A 26,223-nucleotide genomic window follows, 5' to 3' on the forward strand; every position below is an offset into this window, starting at 1 on the left:
CAACCAAGACTGGTGTCAGGCAGAGGTTCCAGGGAGGGTCACTTTGGCTCAGTTCCTTGAGGCAGCCCACAAACATGGACACCCCAGTGTCTCTTGCTCACTGGTAGGGCTGGGGCACAAAAACACCCCTCGCACTTCCAGTTTTCAAAAGTTTTAGCCATCCCCTCAAAAACATCTCACAAAAGGAAGTCCATCATTGAGGTGCCTCCACAATTAATGAAGTAGTTAATACCGCTTGATGATAATAGAGGATTATTGGCTATATATATAATATTAATGAAAGTTGGCAAAACTTTAACCACTGAAAAAGATGTCAATGCTGAAAAGATGAATTTTAGAACTAACTGGTTAGTAAATCATTGTTGGAACCCAAACCAAGAATTTGTAATAACTTAAACACCTATAGTTTATTGTTCTTCCAGTGTGAATTTTGATAAAGGATCAACTTCAACTTAGCGTGTAATTTTTTATGTCTGAGATTTTAAGTAATGTATTTGGTCATCCCTCACAGTAGGGGAAGAAAATGCATCAGTGCTAAGTGGTAGATAATGAATATTCAGAAGCCTCCCTTTAAGCCCTAGATCCTTCATCCTAGAACTCATAGGTACTCACAACCATGTATTTCCTCCCAGGGAGTTCATTATAAATCAGCAAATTTCCGTTCAATTATATTTGTCATTTAAAACCACAGGTATATGGTATGTTTTTTAAGCTGGTGTTTATTTTCATGGGCTCTGGTTTTTACTTAGGGAATTGAATCAAATTCATCCAGTCATATATATGTCTTTCTTCATTCTTTCTTAATATTTACCATACAAGGGCCAGGTCATCTTTCCTAATACAATACTTCAGTGAAAGACATTTACATTCTTTACTTTTTTCTTTGATAAACAGTACCAAAGTTAATATCTCTAAACATATGTGCAGACTTTCCAGAAATACAGTTATCAGACAGGTATTTAAAATTTCTATAGATGGTGTCAAATTTTCCTTTGACTTTGATCCAGTGTTTTGATACCTTTTTCCCCACACCCTGCAAAGAGGCCATGTTATCTGTTTATTTCTTACCAGTCTGATATATGAAAACTTGTATTCCATTACAGTCACATCTTCATAAATGTTAAACATCTTTTGTTAAAAGTATTTTCTCTAAATTTGGTTATATACAAAAAAAAAAGTATTTTCTCTGTGAATTTTCTGTTTATATATTTTGTCCTTATATATGTTGCTTTATAGGTCTTTTTTTTGTTTGTTTGTTTGTTTTTTTTTTTTGCTTTTTGGGTCACACCCGGCGATGCTCAGGGGTTACTCCTGGCTCATGCACTCAGGAATTGCTCCTGGCGGTGCTCTGGGGACCATATGGGGTGCTGGGAATCGAACCTGTGCCGGTCATGTTGGCTGCGTGCAAGGCAAAAGCCCTACCCGCTATGCTATCACTCCAGCCCCATATAGGTCTTTTTTTTTTTAAATTTTTGATTTGTACGAGTTCTTATAAAAAGGAATTTAACCCTTTTATGTCATGTATTGAAACTAATTATATTCATTAAAACTTATTTGCTTCTATTTATTTTTTACTTACATAGCATTTTTCCCATGTGAAAATAATTATTTTAACATATGTGTGTATATTAATTTTTTTCTGGTTTTGGGGCCACACCTAGTGGTGCTCAGGACTTACTTCTGGCTCAGACTGAGCTTAGGGATCACTCATCTTGGGGATTGGTAGACTGATTGACCATATGGAGTGACAGGGATTGAACCTGGGTCAGTCACATGCAAGGCAAATGCCCTCCCCACTCTACTACACGGCAGAGCCTGGCAAGCCACCCGTGATGTATTCGATATGCCAAACACAGTAACAACAAAATCTCCAATGGAGACATTACTGGGCCCGCTCGAGCAAATCGATGAACAACGGGAGGGCCTTTACCTTTTACCGTAGAAAAATTTTCATTAGGTTTTTCTAGCAGAGGTAGAGAGGGCTCTGCTATCCAAGACTCTTGTACTTTTCATTCTCCGATATTTCTATTTAATACTTTTATAGTTTCATTTTTTAGTTTTTGACTCACTTGGAGTTGCTTTCATGAAAGGATTGAGATAAATATAGACCTACTATATTCATGTGACCACCGAAACAAATTACTGTAAACTTGGTGGTTTTAAAATAGAAATAGATCCTCTCACATTTCTCTCTTGCAGAATTTTGAAATCAAGATGTTAGTTGGGTCTGACCTCCTGATGGAAACTTGAGGGAAAAATTATTTCATATTCTAGCTTCTGGAGATTGCTGTCAGTCTTTGCATTGCTTTCTTTCTTTTCCGTTTTATATTGGGGCCACACATGGTGGTTTTCAGGGCTTACTCCTGGCTCTGGGCTCAGGGATCACACATGGTGGGTCTCGGGGGACCGTCTGAGGTGCCGAGGATGAAAACTGGGCTGGTGCATGGAAGGCAACCCGCTGCATTATCACTCCAGTTCTTAGTCTTTTCATTTCTTTCTGCTCTGCTCATGTATGTATTTTCGTTCTTATAAGGATACCTATGATGTCATTTAGGGCTGCCCCAAGATAATTCAAGATGATATTTTGAGACTCATAACTGCAAAAGCTTTTTTCAAAACAAGACAACATTCACAGATTACAGGGATTTACATCAGATATTGGATGGGGATGGGAGGGACCATTTTTCAGTCTTCTATAGTTGAGTTCCAATTAAATTTTTCCCAATGGTTTAACCAGTTGCTCTAGTATTATTTATTTGGTAATTGAATTTTTCTTATTGAATTAAAGTAAAACCTTTACTAAACACATTGGATTTGCATATAAATTTTAGTAGATTTTGGACCTCTCAGGTCAGTTTGAACTATTCCACTTTCAATACCAACTCATATTCATTTATTGTGGGCTGTCCACACTCATTTTCTCCTTAACAGAAATTAGGTATCTAATCTTGCAGCTGTCCATGGCTTTAAACTATCTAGTAACCTCCCCAACCACCTACATGGTTCTACATATTTCTGTTTTATTAGAATTGAGTGCAAGTATATATTAATTTAGATATAATTATATTAATTCATTTTAAAAGAATCGAGTATGTCTTTTTTTTATTTTTTAATTTTTTATTAGTGAAACACCATGAGGTACAGTTGTAGACTTACAAATTTTTGTGCTTGGGTTTCGATTATACAATGATCAAATACCCATCCCTCCACCAGTGCCCATTCCCTCCCACACCCATCCCCACCCTGCCTCTGTGGCAGGGCATTCCCCTTTGTTCTCTCTCTCCTTTTGGGTGTTGTGGTCTGCAAAAGAGGCATTGAGTGGCAAACATGTTCAGTCCATAGTCTACTTTCGACATGCATCTCCCCTCCTGGGAGGATCCTCCAAACATCCTTTATTTGGTGCTCCCTTCTCTATCTGAACTGCCCTTTCCTCTAGGATACCCGGCTGGCCTCTAAGTTATGGAGTAATCCTCCTGGTGCTGATCTCAGCTATTCTTGGGTATTAATCTCATACTTTGTTACTTTATATCCCCCAGATGAATGCAATCTTTCTATGTCTATCCCTCTCTTTCTGACTCATTTCGCTTAGCATGATACTTTCCATATTGTACCACTTGTATGTAAATTTCATGACTTCATCTTTTCGAAGAGCTACATAGTATTCCATTGTGTAGATGTACCAAAGTTTCTTTAACCAGTCATCTGTTCTCGGGCACTCAGGTTTTTTCCAGATTCTGGCTATTGTAAAGAGTGCTGCAATGAACAAACAAGTGCAGATGTCACTTCAATTATACATTTTTGCCTCTCTGGGATATATTCCCAGGAGTGGTATTGCTGGGTCAAATGGGAGCTCAATTTCTAATTTTTGGAGAATCGTCCAGAGTATTTCTTTCATTATGTTTCTTTATCCCTCAACAGTCAAATGATGACATTTAAAAATGTCTTCAGTAGATTTTTCATATCTCCTTTTATGTTCATTTCTTAATGTTTTTTCTTTTTGAGCTATTATAAATAGGTCTTTTCTTCTGTTGATGTATTACTCATTTTTATATGGAAATTGTATGTGCAAGATATATAAGTATCAGTATATTTGTGTCATATTTAGCTATTCACTATATTAATTTTCCTATTGTTTTAAATAATTTTAGTCACTTTGAATATTTAGGTATAAAACTGACAGATGCAAATAATGTTTAAATTCTGTATTCCAGTTTATATCTATTCTCTCCTTTATTTTCATTTGTATTGCCAGACAATATCAAGTTATATCAATTATAGTTTGTATCCTTTTTTTCATTTTGATTTTTAACAAGAGTGACTATGTTAAGACTATTTAATTTTCCAATATCTAGTGGGCCTTTTGTCTAAGTCAAAAAAGTCAAACATCAGCAATTTCATAATGTTCAGTTTAGGGGTATTTTGTTATAGGGCATGAAAAGTTTTAAAAACATGTGTAAAAGATAAAAGGAAGAATCCATCTTTTCCCATTTTATTTGTTCATTAGACAAAGGTTTGCTGCTTTATGTTAGGTACTATTCAGAGGATGTGGGGTTAAGAAGTTTTTATGATGCTATGTTCCAGAAAACAAAGATAGTAAACTTATAAATGATAGATGGTAGCAAGTGCTAAGAGAATTGAAATAATAATAGTCAGGGGTGTGGTCCCACCAGCAGGTCAACCTGTACTCCCAGGGCTAGTGCATCAGCAGCCAGATGGTGTCTTCATTGCTTTCTCATATCCCGCTCTGCCTCTGGCTAGACCTCTACAACTCGGTACCAAATTTCCTGAGACAAAATAAACAGCTAAAAGGTACGTGGGAGCCACACCCCCAAAGCACCTACAGTTTAGCTATATGAGCTCATTTATCGGCCTTGTTTTAGAGACCCATAAATAAATCTTGACAAAAGCCACTATAATCTTGGACCTGCACAAGACTGAATACACCATAGTAAATCAGAAGGGTGAGGGTCAGCTTGGTGCCTGCCTAAGCAGGGCCCCCAGCAGCCACTTGCTTCCACAATCCAAAATTGTCACCATGGCCCTAGCCAGGCTCCACCATCTTGGGACAGACTTCACTGAGACATGATCTGCTGAAAATTTGGGTATGCGAATTTTGTGACTGAAATTTCCAGGCTTTCTGAGGGTCAGGATGGACCACCTCCCCAACCCTCCCTGTTCTTCCAGAAGCCTCGGCAGTCATATCCACACCCCAAAGTTGCACACAGTTAAAAAATAACTACTCCAGCCTTTCTTCCCAGTAAAAGTACTGAACGCCCTGAACAAACATGATGAAATCTTAGTACCTGTATTGCAAACCATAATGCACAAATGAGAAAGAGGGACAGTGCCTGCCGTAGAGGCAGGCTGGGGGATAGGTAGTGTTGAGGGATGGTGGGAGGGAAACGGGGGACATTGGTGGTGGGAAATGTACACTAGATGGATGTTGGATCATTGTATGACTGAAACCCAATAATCCATCTCACAGATATTAAATAAAATATTTAAATAAGTAAATAATAGGATGGTCACTAGCAAGGAGGAAAAGGTGGTATTTTAGATTTGGTGACTAGGAAAGAATCTCTTTCAAAGTGATCTTTGACTTGTATGAAGTAAGAGAGTGAAGCCTTACAGCTATCCTTGGAGACTGGCTGTCTGTGCAAGGAAGACATCATATAGATTAGAGGCTCGCTCATCTGAAATAGGTACTGGCTCTTAATTTCTTTACTGTGTCACTTCGGAAGTGATCCTGTGATTTTTTTACTTGATCAAATGAATATGATGACTTATATTACTGGATTTCTTAATATTGAATCATCCTTAAATTTTTGGTTCTGTTTTTTGGGGTGTTTTGTTTTGTTTCTGGAGGGGAGGGATGCCCACACCCAATAGTGCTCAGGGCTTACACCTTATCTGGACTTGGGAAACCATACGTGGTACTGGAGATCGAACCCTAGTCAGCTTCATGCAAAGTAAGTACCTCACCCGTTGTACTATTTCTCTGGTTCAGTGCTTGCATTTTTACTATAAACCATAACCTCACTCAGTTATGAATTAGTCTCAGTCAGATGTTAGGCTGGCTTTGTAAAAATCATGTTTGCTTTCTCTATATAAGCTCACAGTTTGAGTATCATTAAATCTACCAACTTTGTAAAGATTTGGTGGCATTTACCCGTGAAACTATCAAAACATGGGTCCAGAGCGACAGTACGATAGTACAGTAGGTTGGGCATTTGCCTTGCACTATGTGGCTGACCCAGGTTCAGTCCCCGGCATCCCGTATGGTATCCCCCACTCCCCACCCCTAGCAGTGTCAGGAGTAATTTCTGAGAGCAGAGCCAGGAGTAACTTACTCCTGATCATTGCTGGATATGACCCAAAAAGCAAAAATCAAACAAGAAAACAACTGTCAAAACGTAAAGCTTTTGTGAAAGCAAGGGTGAGTACAAAATCCTTAATCTCTTTCTCTTTCCCCCATCTCCTCATGACAAATAGTCTGTATCTATTTTTCTGACTCTTTTAAGACTTCTTTGTAATTAATATATTTTTTAGCTCTTCAACAAAATATATTGGAACATTCTAGCTTCTATAGACAAAGGAAAATATGAAACAATCGCTTGATCGCTTAATCACTTGACATTCCATTATTCATCGATTTGCTCGAGCAGGTGCCAGTAACGTCTCCATTCGTCCCTATCGCATAAAAATATGGAACGCGTCATGAATTTGTATGTCATCCTTACGCAGGAGCCATGATAATCATCTTTGTATTGTTCCAATTTTAGTATATGTGCTGCCGAAGTAAGCACTGTAATTAATATTTTTTGAAAAATAGTATTCATCAAGATTTTCACTTTCCTTTAAATAGAATGAACTGAAGCAGAACTTATTTTTGTCACTGATTATTACCAAGTATTTTCCAGTATCATAGGTGATTTAGTTACATTTAAGATTGAATAATGTGTCAGTGTAACAGTAGCTCTCAGACTGTCATATCCTCACCTTACATGTGAGGATACAGAAGCCTAGAAAAGTACAATTACTAATGATTGCAGTTGAAGCTAGGCTATTCCTTTTGCTCCTTGAACTGATGAACTTTTCAGAAGACTGTGCACTTGATGAAATTGCACCTTTCTGCTGCTACACTTTACCCTCATCTCTTTCCTTCCACACATTTTGTCACCTACACTTACTGCATACTAAGTTCATGTCATGCTCTATCTGTAGCATGTACTTTGTTAGCCAGAATCGCAGTGCTGTTTCGCCTGTTTGCCGGCTAGAGTATACTGTTTACTGCCAAGAGGCAAAGTGTTTGAAAGGAAGCTAATATTTAAAGGGATCTTTTTATAAAGGTCACTGTAATTGAGAATGTGTGTCTGGTTGTTTTTCTTCACTGCAATTGACTTCTGTCAGTGATGAAATGAAGATTTACTATACCTTGCTTTATCCCGGGAAAGTCCAGTTAGCTTCACACAGATCTGCCTGCCTGCACATGACATAAACTTACCTTTATTCTCCAGTGATAATGACAGAGAGACTTTGGACACTTCTCATTTATTGAGTATTTAAGTTTTGTGGCCTGGCACCAGCAGTGTAATAGCCGTGAAAGTTTTAAACACAGCAGAATGGCAGAGGACTCTGGCTTAGCCACAACAGACAGATTCAGTTACAGTTTCTTGTTAAAAGATGTTGCTGGAGGGAGGGGAAGGGATTTGACGGGGGATGAGCAAGCTATAGATCCAGAACTCAATCAGTTTATACATCAGCCAGGGGTGGATATGTGTGGGATTCTGGACCCTGGCCAGCAGTCTGCCCGCCTCACTGCTCTGTCAGCCAGGGTTGTCCTTCTCACAGATAAGTTGCCTTTATTGCTGGTCCTGTCCATTTAAGCTTTGCTGTATATGTGTTGCCTGACATGGGATACATGGATATGTGTGTGTATTAAATTATCAGTCTCATCTCTAAAGGATCCATTTAAAAGTCACTGTGAGTTAGTAGTGAAGAGGCCACACTGTGTACGAGTGAAGTTCTATGTACCCTGTGTCAGAAAGGCAAATCCACAGAAGAAAGTATAATTTTTTCCCCCTACTGTCTTCTATGGGAGAGCCCGGCAAGCTACGAGAGTATTCGATATGCCAGACACAGTAACAACAAAAGTCTCCAATGGAGACATTACTGGACCCGCTCGAGCAAATCGACGATCAACGGGAGGGCCTTTACCTTTACCTTTTACTGTCTTCTATGTAATGACTGATAGTTGACTTTGTAAAGGCCAGTTTTCCTCAAGATGAGGTTTTGGTCAGCCTCAATCAGAGTTAAGGGTGGGAGTGGGAAGGTTAAAAAAAAAATGCAGATTTGGGGTTGGAATGATAGCACAGTGGGTAGTGTGTTTACCTTGCACATGGCCAACCTGGGTTCAATTCCCAACATTCTATATGGTCCCCCAAGCACCACCAGGAGTAATTCTTGAGTGCATGAGCCAGGAGTAACCCCTGTGCAATGCCAGGTGTGACCCAAAGAAAAAAGAAAGGAAGGGAGGGAGGGAGGGAGGGAGGAAGGAAGGGAGGAGAAAGAAAGAAAGAAAGAAAGAAAGAAAGAAAGAAAGAAAGAAAGAAAGAAAGAAAATGATGAAGATTTCCAGGAAGTCAGGTTGATGACTCAAAGGGCCAGAGCCAATGCTTTGCATGCCGGAGCCCCAGGTTTGATCTCTAGGACAGCATGGTCCTCCAGCAAAGCCAAGAAACTCTGAATGTGACCAGAATTAATAATTACAGAGGCAGATTTCTGGACTCCACCTCAAATCATGTCAGTGAACTTTGAGGTTGAGACTGAGAATCAATCTGTAGCCCTAAAAAAGACTCCCAGATGATCATTTTGCACAATGGAGTTTAATAGTAATACAAAAGTAATTATTCAGAATAAATTAGAATTAGGGGAAATAGCTCAAAGGGGTAGTGCCAGGATTCTATTTCTGACATAGCAAAGTATCCTGAATACTACTGACATACCCCTGAAACACCATGAGATGAGGCCCCAAAACTAAAAAATACCAAAATATGAACTACAAATTCTTTCTCTCCTGCAGAGGTAAAATATACAGAATAGGTTATTTCAATATTGAGATTTACTGAAGATATATATGTACATGCATATATTCTATTCTACCAAACACATTCTACATATACCTTTTGGAAAACATTTCTAATTACTAAGAGAGGAACATCTGTTAGCCAAAGCTAATGTATATAATTATTATAATAATACATTAATTATATCTATACCATGCCTGCTTGCTTAAAATCTTGATGTAGATACAGATATAAATTATTTACTCTTCACAATAGCCTACGAGGCATTATCGTCCCATTTTACAGATGAGGAAATTCACCCTTATAAGTTGGCTGATGCCACATAGACAGCAGGTGGTAGAATTGGGGTTTGAATCCCCAAGACATCCTGACTTCAAAGTCAGTTTTCTGCTTTTGATAGCTGTAGAGATCAACTTCTCATCTTAGAGCAACTGATAGAAATTGTTAGGGAAGCTGAGTAATAGTAAGGCTTAGAAAAAATGATATATATGAGACAGCATAGCAGAGCAGGACATTAGACCAAGAATCAGACAGCTTGGGGTTAGTTCTTACTCTGATCTCTTGCCATTCACTTTGCTTCACCCAAGCTATTTGCCCACCTATGAATTACCCACCTGATGACCAGGTAGTTAAAAGTGATTTTAGAAGGTTCTTTGCCCCCTCCTTCCCTCAACCCTTACCTTTATGTTTCTGGTTTCTGCAGGTTTCATATATGTCCCTTTCTTCATCCTCACTCAATCTTCGAACTCTCACACATAGTACTGTTCATTGGCCCTATTTTAATAAGTGTTGAGATGTGTTTGTCTTCCAAAATATTATGTGTTCATTTCCTGAAGAAAATAGAACATTCTTTATCTGGAAATGTCTTGTTGCTGCTCTTCTTTTTATGCATCCCTAATATTTTCTAAAAATTTACCTTTAATTAGCTTTCTACCGGAAAGAAGGCACCATTTCATACGAAGTCGTTTGGTCAAGTTCTTTATTTGATCTTAATAATTCTGCATTTGTGATGTCTGGGTCAGAGTTCATGTGGGCTATATTCATCTTAATAGGGTTAACAAGTGTGTCAGATTGTCAAGTCATGGCTATAATTGACTTTGGCTTTGAGGTTTTCCTTCATAATAAACAATGGGCCCTGAGCCAAAAAAGCTTGTGGTTTATCCTGGCATACTGATGACTGAATAATGCAAGAGATTTCCCCTCTTGCTTATTCTGTTTCCCCGGAGCTTGATTCGTGCTATTTGGATGAATCATATCCAAAGCATATCCTTAATTTAAAAGAATTTGACTTGTGGACTTTCCCTCCTAGTTGAAAACATCTTGAAGCTTTACTTTTAATGTTCCAGGGGAGGTGGAAAAGCCTGTCTAGAGCTCAGAAGAGACACTTCCAGTGACTTGCATAAACCAGGCAGCTCAAAATGCCCTTTGACTGGGGTTGGATTGCGGTGGGAAATCTGTATTATTACTCACTGTGGTACACAAAATTCTTCTGGAAGAGAACACTGATGATACACTGATTTTTGTTAGTTTCTGCCATTTTTTTCTGCAACACAGTTATTGGAAGATTTGTTTTGTGCAAATAGCCTTGAGAACTCAATTTACAGTAAGTTCAGCGGGTAAAAGTAATCAGCACAAAGTATCAGTTAATCAGTTTATCAATAGTTGCTTCCTGAAATATGAACATAATAGCAGTTTCAAACTAAAACCAAACAAGAAACGCTTCAGCCCTCCTCTGATTAATTTAATAGTAGAAATATCTATGCTGATATCAAATCTGCTCCCTTTTCTTGGTAATTCTAATAAACAAATTGACGTATACAGTCAAGTGGGAAATGTTTTCTATTCTCTGAATAAGTTAATTAAAGAGGAAACCATGATTCATATCAGCTTTCTCTAAGCTGAGTTTCTAGTGTTCTTGGGAAAACGGGTAAATGTGGATCATTTCAGTCAGATAGTCCGGATAAAGCTAATTCTAATGAGGTGGGCGCCTAGCTGGTTCTCTGACTGACTTACCTCTTCCCTCTGAACCTGTGCGTGTGGCACCCACTGTTATTCCCTCTACTGGATGGAGTGTTTCCTCTTCATAACCTTTTGATCCAAACAAGGAGGATATTTCAGTTGACTACTTATTTCTCTTAAGAGAGAGGGTTGTAGAATTCTGGAGGAACTGATTAAGTAAAAGACAGGAAATGGATGGCTAATAGAAAGGCTGTCTTGAAACAGTAGAATATAATTCTTGCACACTGGCTCCATATATGTTTCCTGGATTCCTGCCATGTTGTTGCCCTCTGTTTGGTTTGTTCTCCTCTTTCTTATGGAGACCTTAACAGAGTCTGTGTTAAGACCAGCATACAAATTCTGTTGCTTCAAGCAGCCAGAAACGGATCCATTTTACGGACGGGTGGAGATGGGCACTCTCAAGTGGTGCTGATGTCCCCATCAGTTATTCTCAGTCTGCCAGACCAGTGGTTTGATGCATGAGTTCTAAGATGAGCTGCTGGGGACACCTGGGCCACCCAGCCCTGCTTGCAGCCTCCCAGGATACACCCTATTTCGGAACCATGTGGAACCAAAACCTGGTCAGGTGCATGATCACTGTCCAGTCTCTCAGCCCCAGAAAGGAATCCATTTTTGTGACCAATGGCAATAGTGTCTTAGAGGGGTTTTGTTGTGTATTGGTTTCATATTGACTTTAAAGAAACCCAAGCACAAAAATTTGTAAGTCTACAACTGTACCTCATGGTGTTTCACTAATAAAAATTAAAAAAAAAAAACATATCTGTACCAACTTTTAAGTGTTTTCAAACCAGTAACGTTTGATCTTTTTGCATGTGTCTTCTCACTCCTGCTTGACATAGGTTATTTATTTTTATAGCAGTTTTTATGCCAAGGGCAAATCAGGCTGTCCCCCAGAAGGAAATAAAAACCTTCTGGTTCTAGTCGCAGCTCTGCTAGAGGTTGCCTAATCATCTCTGTTCCTCATTGTCTTGAAAAGTGGTGACTAAAGAAATCCGTTTTACTGGATGGAGTGTTTCCTCCATCCAGTAAATAAATACTAAATTGATTGTTTTCTTCCTTTCTTTTTTTTCTCTTTCTCTTTCTTTTATTCCTTCCTTCTTTCCTTCCTTCCTTCCTTCCTCTTTCTTTCTTTCTTTCTTTCTTTCTTTCTTTCTTTCTTTCTTTCTTTCTTTCTTTTTCTGGTCTACCTCTTATTTGGATTTCCAAAAGAGAATGGTTGGGGGAGGTTTTGGCCAGCTCTGTGCTTCAAAGGTCAGACCTGGTAGTACTCAGGGGACAGTATGATGGCCAGGATCAAACTCAAGCCTCCCACATACAAAGCACATGCTCAGCCCTTTGAGCTATCTCTTCAGCCCTCCGAAAACTTTAAAATAGTAGCTGCTGGAAATAATTCAAAGATAAAAATTGCTGAAAAGACAGAATAACTGCAACGTTTGAAGCCACAATTCTCTTTATTCCTATAAAAGAGTCATTCCTTAGTCTAGACAGAAATGTTCAGTTTGCTAAAACTCAAGTCTTTTTCAGTTAACTTGTATTTTCTTGACTTTTATTTCCATTGATATAAATTGCATTTTAATGTTCTGTAAGTTTTAGATAAACACTGAAAATCAATGTGTATAAAGACTACATTAAGTGCTTTGCTACAATTCATCTCTACCCTTCACCATACAGTTGACCCTGCAGTTGACCCCTTTATCTGATTTGGCTTCCATCCTCCCCCTTCTCCTTTCCTTCCACTTATATTCTTATAGCTTAAACATTTTTTGTTGTTGTTGTTTAATTTTGTTCATTCAATTGTTTTGTTTCTCTGTGTACCATGGACTAGAGTGATAGCACAGTAGGTAGGGCGTTTACCTTGCATGCGGCTGACCCTGGTTTGATTCGTCCATCCTTCATGGAGAGCCGGCAAACTACCGAGAGTATCCCACCTGCATGGCAGAGCCTGGCAAGCTCCCCGTGGCATATTCGACATGCCAAAAACAGTAACAACAAGTCTCACTTTGTGTTTCTGGAGCGAGCAGACACCATTGGGCTACACTAGCATGTGACAGGGATGAATGGAGATGTTACTGGGGCCCGCTTGAGCAAATCGATGAACAATGGGACAACAATGCAACAGTGCTACAGTGCTCTGTGTACCATGTATGCACGAAATCCTGCATGATGGTCTTTTCTTCACATGACTTACTTCATTAAGCATAATAAATGGTTTTATTAGTGTTATTGATAGAATTTCATCTTTTTAAAAATTAACTGTTATATTCTGTTTTTATTTACCACATCTTATCGCATGTACCTGTTGATGGCTGCTTTACTTGCTACCAGCTCTCTCTCTCTCTCTCTCTCTCTCTCTTTTCCTTTTTTGGGTCATACATGGTGATGCTCAGGAGTTACTTCTGGCTCTGCACTCAGAAATCACTCCTGGCGGTGCTCCGGGGATCATATGGGATGCTGGGGAGTGAACCTAGTTGGCTGTATGTAAGGCAAACGCCCTACCCGCTGTGCTGTTGTTCCGGCCCCACTTGCTTCCAGTTCTTGACTATTGTAAATAATGCTTCCATGAACATGAGGGTAATATATTTCTCTTCAAATTCATGTTTTCGACTAGCTTTTTGGAAAGATTTCTCTCTCTCTCTCTCTCTCTCTCTCTCTCTCTCTCTCTCTCTCTCTCTCTCTCTCTCTCCTTCTGTCTGTCTTTCTCTGACATATAGCTTTCATGGAAGGTTCTGAACTATGCCATAGTGCCTTGGGGGTAGAATGCATGAAACAAAGAGAATGCTTTGTGCCATATTTGCCATTACTGCTTGCTTCATGGTGACAGAAGGCTCCTTAAACGATGGAGATCTCAGGTCATGCTTCTTTGCTTGACCAAGTCTTCAGTAGAGTCCTATGGGCCAATTTCTCTAGATATGAGAAATTTACCATGTTTCAAAGTTTGTTTAGAAGATCAATTCTTACTCACCAGTTCGTTTCCGAGCTCTCCTTTTCTTTTTTCATATCTAGGCTGGGAAAGATGGAGCTGACTCGACAAGCATAGCAATAGAAAATTTCATAGCAATTTGATACATTTATTGAATTTGGATTTTTATTTTGTGGTCTTAATTTTTCTAGAATTATACTCTTTGTCTGTAGGGGATTAGAAATGAGAAAACAAAAACTGGTCTTCAACCACAGATGTTTTGAGAAGCAGTGCTCCTGGTATAACTCCAGGTTGGAAATTAAGTTCCTCTCCAATGTGCCTCTTTTCTATCCTAGGAAAGGATTCATTCTTCCTTATTCCCAAGCCTAAGATCTTAAATCTTATTACATTTTATTAGAATGTGGTGAAAAACGTATAAGTTTGCCATCATAACTGTTTTGCATTTACATTTTAGTAGGGCTGTATACATGTGCATTGTAGTGCATCCACTCTCTAGAATTCTTTCCTTTTGTAGAGCTAAAACTGTAGACCCACTAAGCAATTCTTTATTGTCCTCTTCTCCCAACTCTTGGAAACACTTCTACTTTGATGAAATTGACTACTTCAGATACCTCAAAAAATTGATTTTATACAATATTTAACTTTCATGACTGGTTTCCTTTACCATGATCTCCTTAGTTCATCAAACAGAGGACATGTTTTAAAGTTCTCTTCCTTTTTAAGACTGAATAATGATACATTATATTTATATTCATTTATACATCCTTGAACACTTAAATTGCTTCTACTCCTTTTGGCTACTCTGAATAAGGTTGTGCTAAACTTGGGTATACAGATCTCTTCAAGCCAGGCCTCCCCCTCCCCTCTTCTCTTCATCTTCCCCCTCCCCTCCCCCCTTTCACTTCGCCTAACTTCCCTCCCCTCCTCTTGCTCTTCTTTCTTGCTCTTTCCCCAGAGAATGAACTCAACACATTCAAGGCAAATGCTTTACTAGTAAGCGTCATCTCTGACCCAGATCCTGCTTTTACTTGTTTGGGTCATATACCCAGACAATAAATTGCTAAAATATATAGTAATTCTATTTTTTAAAAAAAATTTTAGGAACCACTATATCCTGTGTTGCTGTACCATCTTATGTTCCTACCAACAGTGCAGAAGAGTTCTAATTTCTCTGTATCCTGGCCAATACATGTCATTTTCTGGTAGTTAAAAAAAAATAGTAACCATTCCTAACGAATATAGTTTTCCCTTATTGTGATTTTGTTCTGTGTTTCACTGATGATTGGTGATAATGAGCAGCTCTCCTACTTGGTCATTTGCATGTCTTCTTTAAAGAAACCCACCTTTCCTAGTCCTTTGCCCATGTTTTAATTGGGTTATTTGGGTTTGGGAGGGCTACACCCATCCGCACTCAGGGTTTATTCCTAGCACTACACTAAGGGATCACTTCCTGGCAGGACTCAGGGGCCCTCATGGGGTGCCAGGGATCTAGCCCAGTCAGCCATGGGCAAGGTAAGCTCCCTACCAGCTATACTTCCCCCAGATTATTTGGGTTTTTGTTGTTGATGTTGATTTATAGGAATACTTTATATTTTCTAAATTGTAATTCTTTATCATATGTGATTCCCATATTTTTTATTCTATACATTGTCTTCCCTGCTGTCAACTGTGACCATTTGATGCACAAAGAACTTTTATTTTGTTGTGCTTCATTTACCTATTTTTCTTTGTTGCCCATGCTTTATGTATCACACCAGATTTTTCCCTTAAAATGTATGCTGTTAGGTTAGCTTTTTAGTCAATTTTGAGTTAATTTCATTTGGGTCACACCTGATGATGCTAAGTGCTTATTCCTAGTTCTGCACCCAGGGATCACTCCTAGTGGAACTCAGGGGACCATATGGAATGCTGGGGATCAAACCCAGCTCACCCACGTGCAAGGAAAGTACCTTATCTGCTATACTTTTGCTTTAGCCTGAGTTATTTTCTGAATGTAGCATGGGCAAGGGTCCAGATTCACTTATCTTCTATGGTGTACAATTTTGTTCAACTCCGTTTGTTGGAAGGAGCCTCATTCTTACACTCCATTATTCCCTACCAAACTGAAAGGTCAGCAAATAATGCTGAGAAAAAATTGAATACGAAATTTATGTTTTGATTTTGCCAGTTTGGGAAAAAGGAGAGAGAAGGGCTGTTTGAAAGCTAAGTCATAATTTGATGTTACACAGGTATGCATAGTATTACTATTTTATGAACAACATGACTATTAGTCCAAAAGTGAAATTTAAAATAAGTTTCATGGAATTTCATGAAAACAGAGCCATTTCACCTTCCAGACAACTTGATATGTCCTAAATTAACTTACCTGGAGAGGAGAAAGGAAGCTGTGGTGATGGTGTTAGTGACCTTGAATAAAAATGCACTCTGTAACTTTTACTGAGTTTAGTGCCTCAGTGCGGAGAAGTAACACTTTTTAAAATTACTATTTTGTCTTGGCTTATAGAAAATTCAGTACTAAGGTTTTTTTGTTTTTTGTTTTTTGGGTTTTTTTTTTCACTCAGCTAGATGCTCTCAGTGCTTTACCTCCATTTGTTTTGCTTTGATTTCGTAAGTCAGTTTTATTGAAGTATAATTTGCATTTCAAGTTTGGACAAATGTATGCAGCTGTGTAATCACCACTTCACTTTCAATTATAGCCTCTTTCCATCCCCCTAAAGGATCCCTGTACTCCTTTGCAATCATTAGGGCCTTTCTATCCTTTGTTAAATAGTTCTGTTGAGTCTCTGCCCTTAAGTGTTAGCCACCAATCTGCTAAAAATACTTCTGGAAGTAGGTGGAATATAAAAGAGTAACTGCTTAAATAAGATAACCTTTTTAAGCCCTAGATTTCTTCGTGGGATCTGCCATTCAGTTGTTTTGCTGCTGTTTTTCTAATCCAAAAAGTATCACACAAACTTCTTAGAACTTGTTTCACTACAACTAATATTGATAAGCTGATATCTTTGGCGGAGGGCTTGGGGTTGGTGGGGGGAGTCCACTCCCGGCAGTGCTCAGGACCTACTTGTGGCTCAATGCTTGGGGGAGAGGGGTCACTCCTGGCTGAACTCAGGTTACCATGTGGTTCCAGGGATTGAACCTGGGCTTCCTCCTTGTAAAGGTGTGCTCAACCCACAGAGTCTTATCTCTAGCCTTGAGCTGATAGTTAATTAAGGATTGCTAGATATCTTTAGAAGTCCATATTCTTTTCTCCTTTGAATTAGGTATCTAATTCAAAAGATTCTTTTTTAAAAAAAAAATTCTTCCTTGACGGGTTTGTGCCTACCTAAGTGGTCAACATCTTTGCCGGAAGATGAAACATGTAAGATCCTGCAGTTGCCTTCCTGTGGCATGTAGAAAGATAGTGGTCTTGCTGTCTAGCATTTCAACAACTTGTGGCCCAGGAAAATATGCAGCTGCTTTTGGGAATATTAGAGCTCTGACTTGTTTGTACATAGCATAACAGTGTCTTTTAAGTGACAACTTTAGCTAGCTGGATTACATATGGGGATGGTATAGTCTCTGGGAAGGTGTGAGGTAGCTAGAGCAAATGTGCCAAGTTACACGTGAAGAATTCTAGCCTGTGGCATGCGTTTGAACATCAGCATGAGCTGTGGATGATCCATACTTCTTCCTCAGGACATTAACAAAGTAGTAAGACTAATGCTTTCACCCTGTTTCCACTTGCCAAGCAAAAGGGATTGTTATCACTATTTTTACTGTTCTGGAGTTACTATGATATGATGAACTTCATTTAACTATTAGTAAAAAAAAATGTACACTAAAGTATCTTCTTAGGGACTTGGCTTTATAATGTTTTCTCATATTACGATAGGTCTCATTTTACTCTGTGGGGGTGATGCTCTCATGGGTGCTCAGGAGGCTTGGGGCCCCAGCTAGTGATTAATTCTTAGCCATCCACTCTGGTGGTTCAATGCATGGGTCTGAGGTTGTGGTGGTGCTGGGAACTTGCGGTGCCAGAAACTACCGTTTAGTGCTCAGGATCTCCAAGGCCACACCTGATGGTGCCTGGGGACTTCCAGGGCTGCACCCAGTAATGCTAGAACTTTTTTAAAAGGACATCTACAGTAGTAGCATAGCCCAGAAGGGGCGTACTTTATAACGATTAGACATTGTCTTGGGATTCTTTTCAGGGGCGAGGGAGGGGGGTAATGGAGATTGAGCCACACCTTATTGTGCTCAGGGTTTACTCCTGGCTCTATGCTCAAGAATCACCCTTGGTGATGCACAGAAGACAGTATGTGGTGCTGGAGTCAACCAACTGCAAGGCAAGCATGTTAACTGCCTCTCCAGTCCCTTCTTGGCATTATTTCCTTTGTGAAAGTGTAGAATGGAGTGCCACTTAGCCAGGTTATGTTTACCAAGCCTATAAGGTCCCAATGTAAAGATTCTTTCTTCTGTCTTTACCAGCACCAAGACAACTGCATTGATATTTCTGTAAAACATCCTAAAATTCTTGACATTTCTATGCATTGTGGAGAGGGTGAAAACAGATAGTATATTTACTTTAATCTTTGTTCAAGTTGCCATATTTAAATTAATAATTTTAACACATTGGACAAAATTATGTACTCAGATTCTCTTACTTTTGTGTGGGTGAGAACCCATACCTGAATTATGTATTTTAGGACTCTTAAATCTAGCAATAATGCAAAGAGCCAAAAATAGAGATCTCATAGATTCTTGCTTGATAAGAGCTAATTTGCCCCCTCCCACCCCCCCGAATTATCTCTTTTGGCCTCCTTTTGACATAATCATGGTAGTTGCATCTGTAATGAGATTCCATTGAATTTGATACAATATACTTAAAGGAAAGGACAGCATATTCAGTTTGCGACAGAGGCAAGGACTTTGTTGTTGGGGGCCATACCCAGCTATGCTCAGGGCTTATTCCTGGCTCTGTTTTGAGCAATCAATCCTGACTGGTTTGGGGGAATTGTATGCAGTACTAGGGATTGGATCCCAGTTGGCTGTATGTAAGAAAAGCACCTTACTCACCGAAGGGAAACCCATCAAAAGAAAGCTTGAATCTTTTTTTAAACATAATTAAATTATTGGTATCCTTTTCTTTGCTGATGAGGTGCAGTTTGCTGATGAGATCATTGAGATGCAGTGGATTCCCCAAACTATGCTTCCACTTGGTCAAAGTAGCAAAGTCTAATCTTAATAAAAACTTGCTGACTCAGTTTTCCTCCCCTCCCTCTTTTAACTTTCTTCTAGGACTCAGCCCAAAACCATGTTTGCTCCAGTGGAATCCGATGATGAGGAAGCCAAGAATGAACCAGAATGGAAAAAACGTAAAATCTGAAGACTGTCTAAGGAGAGCTGTTTGCATGGGGTAGGGTATTGGATTTTTTTAAAACCTAATAAAGCAATACATTTCTATGAAAAGATTTTTTTGTCCCTTTTTTTGCATCCTTGAGCCATTTAAAAGATCGGTAGCTACTTTGAGGGAATACTTTGCCCATATTTTACCTACAGCTTTTAAACTATGTTGAAAGAAATGAGAAACAGCTTCTTAGCCTACTACCAAGAACTTTAAGTACTTGCAAACTTTTTCCAACAACTATGGTCTTGTACAGATTCTCATAAGCTTGAGCAAGTGGGATATATATATATATATATATATATATATATATATATATATCAGCATATATCAGTCTTCAGCAATTCTAGGACCAGTTTAGAAATTGACTCGAAAAGCTTGATGTTTTGATATCATTTCACAACCATTGTTTATATGACTGTAAATAATTCGACTGAGCGCAAATGAAAAGCATTGCCTTACTTAAAAAAAAAATCTGAGTATCCTTCAGTAGCAGGGCACAGCAGTTGAGAGTTAGGAAGCTGGCTTTGAAGTCAGACTGGTGTGGTTTCACATCCTGGTTTTGCACTTTGCTGTCTGAGCCATCCTAGAACTCTGGAACTCTTCTAGCCTTGGACCATGGTAGTAACCTCCCGGTAGGTCCTCACAGTTAGATGAGGCACTTCTCTGAGAACATATAGCAATGCATTTTGCACATAGTAAATACACCCTATTAAATATTTGTTCTTTTAATATAGGGATAACAATAACTACTTTGCCTATTTTCATCAGGATTCAATTAGAGAAGTGTAGAAATACTTTATAAGTGTAAAAACTATATAAAAGACATTAAAAATAATTCTAAAAGCTCATTATGCTTTTGTGGCTATTAAAGTGAAACAAAAGTTGGCAGATTTGTCCAAAGTAGTACTGAATGCATGCAGTAGAATTCCGTGATCTGGCTCTCCAGCAACTTAGCATCGTTTTGGATTTTTGGTTTTTTTCCATGTAAAATACTCCCTACCAGACAATGTTATTGGGTGTCTTTTGTATTCTTGCCTTTTGCCCACATGTTCCTCTCTGTCCTGGTCAATTAAATAATTATAAAGTGAACAATGATCCAGAATGTATGTCAGAAAGTTTTGGTCCATGAGTCTTCACATATCACTCACCTCTTCCCTCAGACTAATTTTTCTATGGTGGCTCCCCACAATGGTTTTGGGTCTTCTGAGACCACATCTGGTGATACTCAAGGGGCATAGCCATACTTTGAGGCTGGGGAGACATATGGTGCCAGGGATTGAATTCAGGACCTTGCACCAGCTAGGCATGTCTCTACTAACTGAGCTTTCTTACTGGTTTCTTGGATTTGTTGTTGTTGTAACACATTCACTCACAACCTTCTTGTTTCTATAGTTTTAAAGTGGCAGTAATCATTCTTCCATAGAGAAAATCTTTTAAAACTTGTTTGTTGTTTTTTGATTTGGAGTCCTTTGGTTTTTCATCCAGATTATACTCAGGACTTATTCTTGGCTCTGTGCTCAGGAATCACTCCTGGTGGTCCTCAGGGGATCATATGTGACACTACGGATCAAATTTGGGTCAGCAGAATTCAAGACAAGTGCTATAGCTGCTGTACTATCTCTCCAGCCTCTAAAACTCTATCCTTCTCAACTCCTTTCTGTCTGTCCACTTTCCCATATCTATCTTTGTCCCATTTCCTTTCCCTTTTACTTCCCTGTATCACTGTATCACTGTCATACCATTGTTCATCAATTTGCTTGAGCAGGTGCCAGTAACATCTCCATTCATCGTAGCTCTGAGATTTTAGCAGCCTCTCTTTACTGGTCCTTCCCAATGGTGCTGCATTGGAGGCTCTTTCAGGGTCAGGGGATGATACCAATTATTGTTACTGTTTTTGGCATATCGAATACGCCACAGGGAGCTTGCTAGGCTCTGCCATGCGGGCAGGATACTCTTGGTAGCTTGCTGGGTTCTCCGAGAGAGAACTAGACTATAAGAGGTCACGTGGCCGCAAATGCAGCCACACACTTCCGAGAACTTCCCTGTAGGTTATAGTAACCCTGTAGGTTATCGTATAGAGGAAGAACCAGGATTTGTTGGGTGCCTCCTATCTGGTGAGAACTATTATAAGATCTTGTTTTCACTCATTTTATTCTCACAAAGATCCCTTGAGTAGGTAAAATGGTTGAACCCATTTCACAGATGAGATTCAGGATGTCAGATTATCCTTTGTCATGGTGATCGAGGGCTATATAAAGATAGCCCAGATCTGGAAACCTCAGAAATGAATAGATACCACCCCGCACCCTTTATCCCCATTTCCTATTTCTGTTAAAATGCACTTTGTTTCAAAATCTATTACAGACCAATATTTTGATCCAGCTGCTTAGAATTTGTAAATTTATTGCTTCTTGGATAAAATCTGAAAACATTTCATAGTTTTCCCATCCTAACATAAACATTGCACCATATGGAAGTGTTCGTCTTGCCTAGCCAAATTGCAGCAAAGGGTTGGAGGGAGGAATGAAAACACAATCATAGTGGTCTTGGCGGAGTCTGCGATGACCTAAGGGGAGAGAAAGGCAAATTCAGCACGAAGACGGTTTTTTCCTTGTTACCTACAACACAGTGGGCCTTTTTATGCTTGACATGATTTATCTCAAGAATTGTTTTTAAAGATTATTTTCCACACAAGGTCGGTAAAAGTACATGCAAGATGTTCCATCTCGATTTTGGTGAACAGAGACCTTAGAACCAGCGCTGGACAAATGTGAGTGTTAGTTTCACCTGTCATCCCCTCTCCAGAGTGGATACCTTTTGTTAGTGGTTCCCTGGGTTCTCGCACTTGCTACACAAAACCCTCTTCAACTACAGGACAAGAACAATCCCTCCCTCACCCTACACCCAGCCCCATTAAACTGCTTATCAACTTCTGTCGGGACTGTCTTCTGAATCTTGTGTTTGCCCTTTCTCTCTTCTTTCACTGCTTCTCCTGTAATTTTGACCTTCTTTTCTCTCACGAGAGCCTCTCAGAAGCTTCTCTTCCAACTAACCTTTTCCGTCTCACACACATTCAGCTATTAGTCAGCTTTCAAAAACTCAAACCTCTCATTTCTTTTCTCTGTTTAGAACCTCCCAGGGACTCCATCATTAGTTCTGATCGCCAAACACTTCGGAGTCAAACCACACTGAACCCAGAAGATACCTGAATGCCTTTGTACACGTTGTCTATCTTTCCTTGTTTGCCTGAGAAATTTTTATCTTATTCCTTATGAAGATAAAATTCACCTTCTCGGAGCAGCTTCTATGACCTACCAATTGATAATTAGTATTATCCTTGGACCCCTCAGTTGCTTGCCTATCTCTCTTGTCTTATGTTGTGTGATATGTATGTATGTGTGCATGATTTCTGAGCCTGAATTAGTGTCTCTCCTGCTAGAAAGTAGATGCTAAAAATCTAAAACTCATTGAGCTCTGAATAGTCAATAAAATTGAATTTGTTTAATGAATATAAGGACCATGTTTTATTCACATTTGCATTCCTAGATGTGAGCTTTGAAAAGAGGATTTAAAAGGTGACTCTCATTGAATTTTTTTAATGAATATAAGGACCGTGTTTTATTCACATTTGCATTCCTAGATGTGAGCTTTGAAAGAGGGTTTAAAAGATGACTCTCATTAAACGTTTTGCTGAGGAAAGGAGAAAAACAGTCACGGGGGAAAAGGGCTAGAAAGAAAAGGAGGTGTGGGATATACTCTACCTCATTCTGTCAGTGGGAAAAGAGACCATTAGTAGTGATGCAAGGTACTTTGCCCCTCTCTGCTGGGATTGTCTGCAGGTAAATATTTGCGTGGCCTGGGATGGAACAGGCTTGTGAACACTTGACTGTGCACTGACTGTCCGGTTGTTACTAAAGCCACTCAAAATCTCTTGTCTTGTTCAGGTTATACCTTCAAGGTCCTGGGACCCTAAGGACCCAAAGATATTTCTGGCATAGATTTTATAAATAAATAAATAAAACATTTAATTTTTAAATAATTTTTTGAATTGAATCACTGTGAATTACCAAATTACAGAATTATTCGTGACTGTGTTTCAGGCGTACAGTGTTCCAGCTGTCTACTTCCCTCCATGGATGCCCCCAGTTTCCCTCCCACCCCCCAAACCTGCCTCTGTGGCAGGCACTTGTTGGTTTTTTTTTCTTTCTTTAATATTTTATTTATTAATTTATTGAACTATCGCTGCCGGTGCTCGGGGGACCATACGGGAATTGAACCCGGGTCGGCTGCATGCAAGGCAAACACCCTACCTGCTGCGCGATAGCACAGCGGGTAGGGCGTCTGCCTTGCACGCAGCCAACATGGCCGACCCGAGTTCGATTCCTCCGCCCCTCTCGGAGAGCCGGGCAAGCTGCCGAGAGTATTCGATATGCCAGACACAGTAACAACAAAGTCTCCAATGGAGACGTTACTGGGCCCGCTCGAGCAAATCGATGATCAACGGGAGGCCCTTTACTTTACTTTACTTTACATGTCATGATATGTATAATTATGTGGAAGAGTTCTATGATAGGAGCGATAGCACAGCGGGTAGGGCGTCTGCCTTGCACGCAGCCAACATGGCCGACCCGAGTTCGATTCCTCCGCCCCTCTCGGAGAGCCCGGCAAGCTGCCGAGAGTATTCGATATGCCAGACACAGTAACAACAAAGTCTCCAATGGAGACGTTACTGGGCCCGCTCGAGCAAATCGATGATCAACGGGAGGGCCTTTACTTTACTTTTACTTTAATTGAACTATAATGAATTACAAAGTTCAAAGATATTTATGGTTGTGTTTCAGATATACAATATTCAATACCAATCCCTTCACCAGTGCCCAGTACCCTCTACCAATGTCCCCAGTTTTACTCCCATCCCCCAAGCCTGCCTCTGTGTCAGGCACTTTTCTCCTCTACCATTGAGTAGTAAACTTTCTACTTTTTATTTTGTTCTTTGGACCCCACCCCTACCCCTTTAGGCATGTGGTTACAATGTTGTTACTGATAGGGAATCATGCATATCACTTTACATCTTTTCATTACTTACTCCTGCCCAGAGTGACCACTCCCCTCCATCATTAGTGGTCCCTTCCCAGATCTATCCCCGCCCCCCCCAACCCTACAGTGGCAAACTTACTAAGAGTAGGAGCTGGAGAGATTGTATAGCGGATAAGGGACTTACCTTACTTGAGACTGACCCAGGTTCTACACTCAGCCCTACAGGTAGTCCTCAGACCTCTGCCAGGAGTGATCCCTGAGCACATAGTTAGAAATTAGCCCTGACCACCATTGAGTGCAATGCGAAAACCAATGCAAAAACCTGCTCTTTGTTTCTTTTGGCATGAGGGTTCTTAACCTAGGGAGGGTGCCTGTGAACCCCCTCAAAATATGCAGCCAACTTTACTACTGCATATATTCATCCCCCACCCCAACCCCATGGAGAGAATCTATAGCTTTAATCGAATTTTGAGATATTGTGTATTGTTAACCATTCTTTCATCTCCGAAGAGGACTATATAAAATTGACCCCTTCAGACTTAAACCAAGATATACTCATAACTCTCCTACCAATCAGACAGAGCAAATGAATCTAAAGCCTCTAACACAATGGTTCCCATCTTAGAGAATTAGGTTATTGCTTTTCGTCTTTTTTTTTTTTTTTTGGCTTTTTGGGTCAAACCCAATTATGCTCAGGGGTTACTTTTGGCTCTGCACTCAAGAATGACTCCTGGTGGTGCTCGGGGGACCATATGGGATGCTGGGGGTTGAACCCGGGTCGGCAACATGCAAGGCAAACACCCTACCTGCTGTACTATTGCTCCGGCCCCTGCTTTTAGTCTTAATGTCTACTTTTTGAAAGTTGGTAGTTCTCTGTCCCATTAAAAAACTAATGAAATTGTCCATGGCTTGGAGGCCAACCACACATGCTAAGGGAAAAGGGAGCTCAGATAGAGAAGGGAACACCAAATAACGGTGTTGGGAGGATCCTCCCAGGATGGGAGAAGCATGCTGAAAGTAGACTATAGACCACCCATTACTTCTTTTGCAAACCACAACACCCAATAAGAGAGAGAGAACAAAAGGGAATGCCCTGCCACAGAGGCAGGGTGGGATGGGAGGGATGGGGGCTGGGAGGGATACTGGGATCTGTGGTGGTGGGAAATGGGCACCAGTGGAGAGATGGGTATTTGATCATTGTATAATTGAAACCCAAGCACAAAAATTTATAAGTCTGCAACTGTACCTCATGATGTCTCACTAATAAAAAAATAATTTAAAAAATTAAAAAGAACTAATGAAATTGAGCTAGAGATATAGTACAAGGATCAAAGACACTTGCCTTGCAGTGCAGCCAACCCCATTCTGTCCCTGAACACTAACACTGCCAGAGGTTCCTCCTGAACACAAATCCAGTATCCCCTTCCAAAAATTTATTTCCGCTTCATGATCATATGCAGGCTGCATCCAAGCATGAACACTTTTTTTCTGTAGTCTAAGAGCAACTATTATGAGATTTAAGTCAACTTAATCAAGAAAAACTTTGAAGAGTAGGAGCTGGAGAGAGTACAGCAGATAAGGGGCTTACCTTACTCGAGACTTACCCAGGTTCTACTCTCAGTCCTACATAAAATCCCCAAGCACACCTCTGCCAGGAGTGCTTTCTGAGCACATAGCTAGAAATAAGCACCAATGGGTGCAAGCATGCAAAAACCAAAAATAAAAAAATATAAGAGACAATTTCAGGCAACTGTGAGGCCTCCAGAGTTTACTAG

General features: G+C 39.8%; 1 protein-coding gene and 1 non-coding gene across 3 annotated transcripts in view; one reads left to right on the top strand and one right to left on the bottom strand.

The window, feature by feature from the left end:
* WDR70 (WD repeat domain 70) overlaps positions 1 to 19,471 on the top strand; it is a 308,613-nt gene extending 289,142 nt beyond the window's left edge. For both annotated transcript variants that reach the window (XM_056112067.1, XM_056112068.1), the window contains exon 18: positions 19,303 to 19,471. In XM_056112067.1, coding sequence (XP_055968042.1) covers positions 19,303 to 19,390 — 88 coding nt within the window. In that variant the 3' untranslated portion in view covers positions 19,391 to 19,471. The remainder of the gene's footprint in view (positions 1 to 19,302) is intronic.
* On the bottom strand, positions 6,700 to 6,806 carry LOC130021476 (U6 spliceosomal RNA). The gene has a single exon (XR_008792176.1). It is a non-coding gene; the product is annotated as a U6 spliceosomal RNA (small nuclear RNA).
* Positions 19,472 to 26,223: the final 6,752 nt, after the last annotated feature.

The sequence above is a fragment of the Sorex fumeus genome, unplaced genomic scaffold (assembly GCF_029834395.1).
Source record: "Sorex fumeus unplaced genomic scaffold, SorFum_2.1 ptg000015l, whole genome shotgun sequence".
Classification (NCBI taxonomy): Eukaryota; Metazoa; Chordata; class Mammalia; order Eulipotyphla; family Soricidae; genus Sorex; species Sorex fumeus.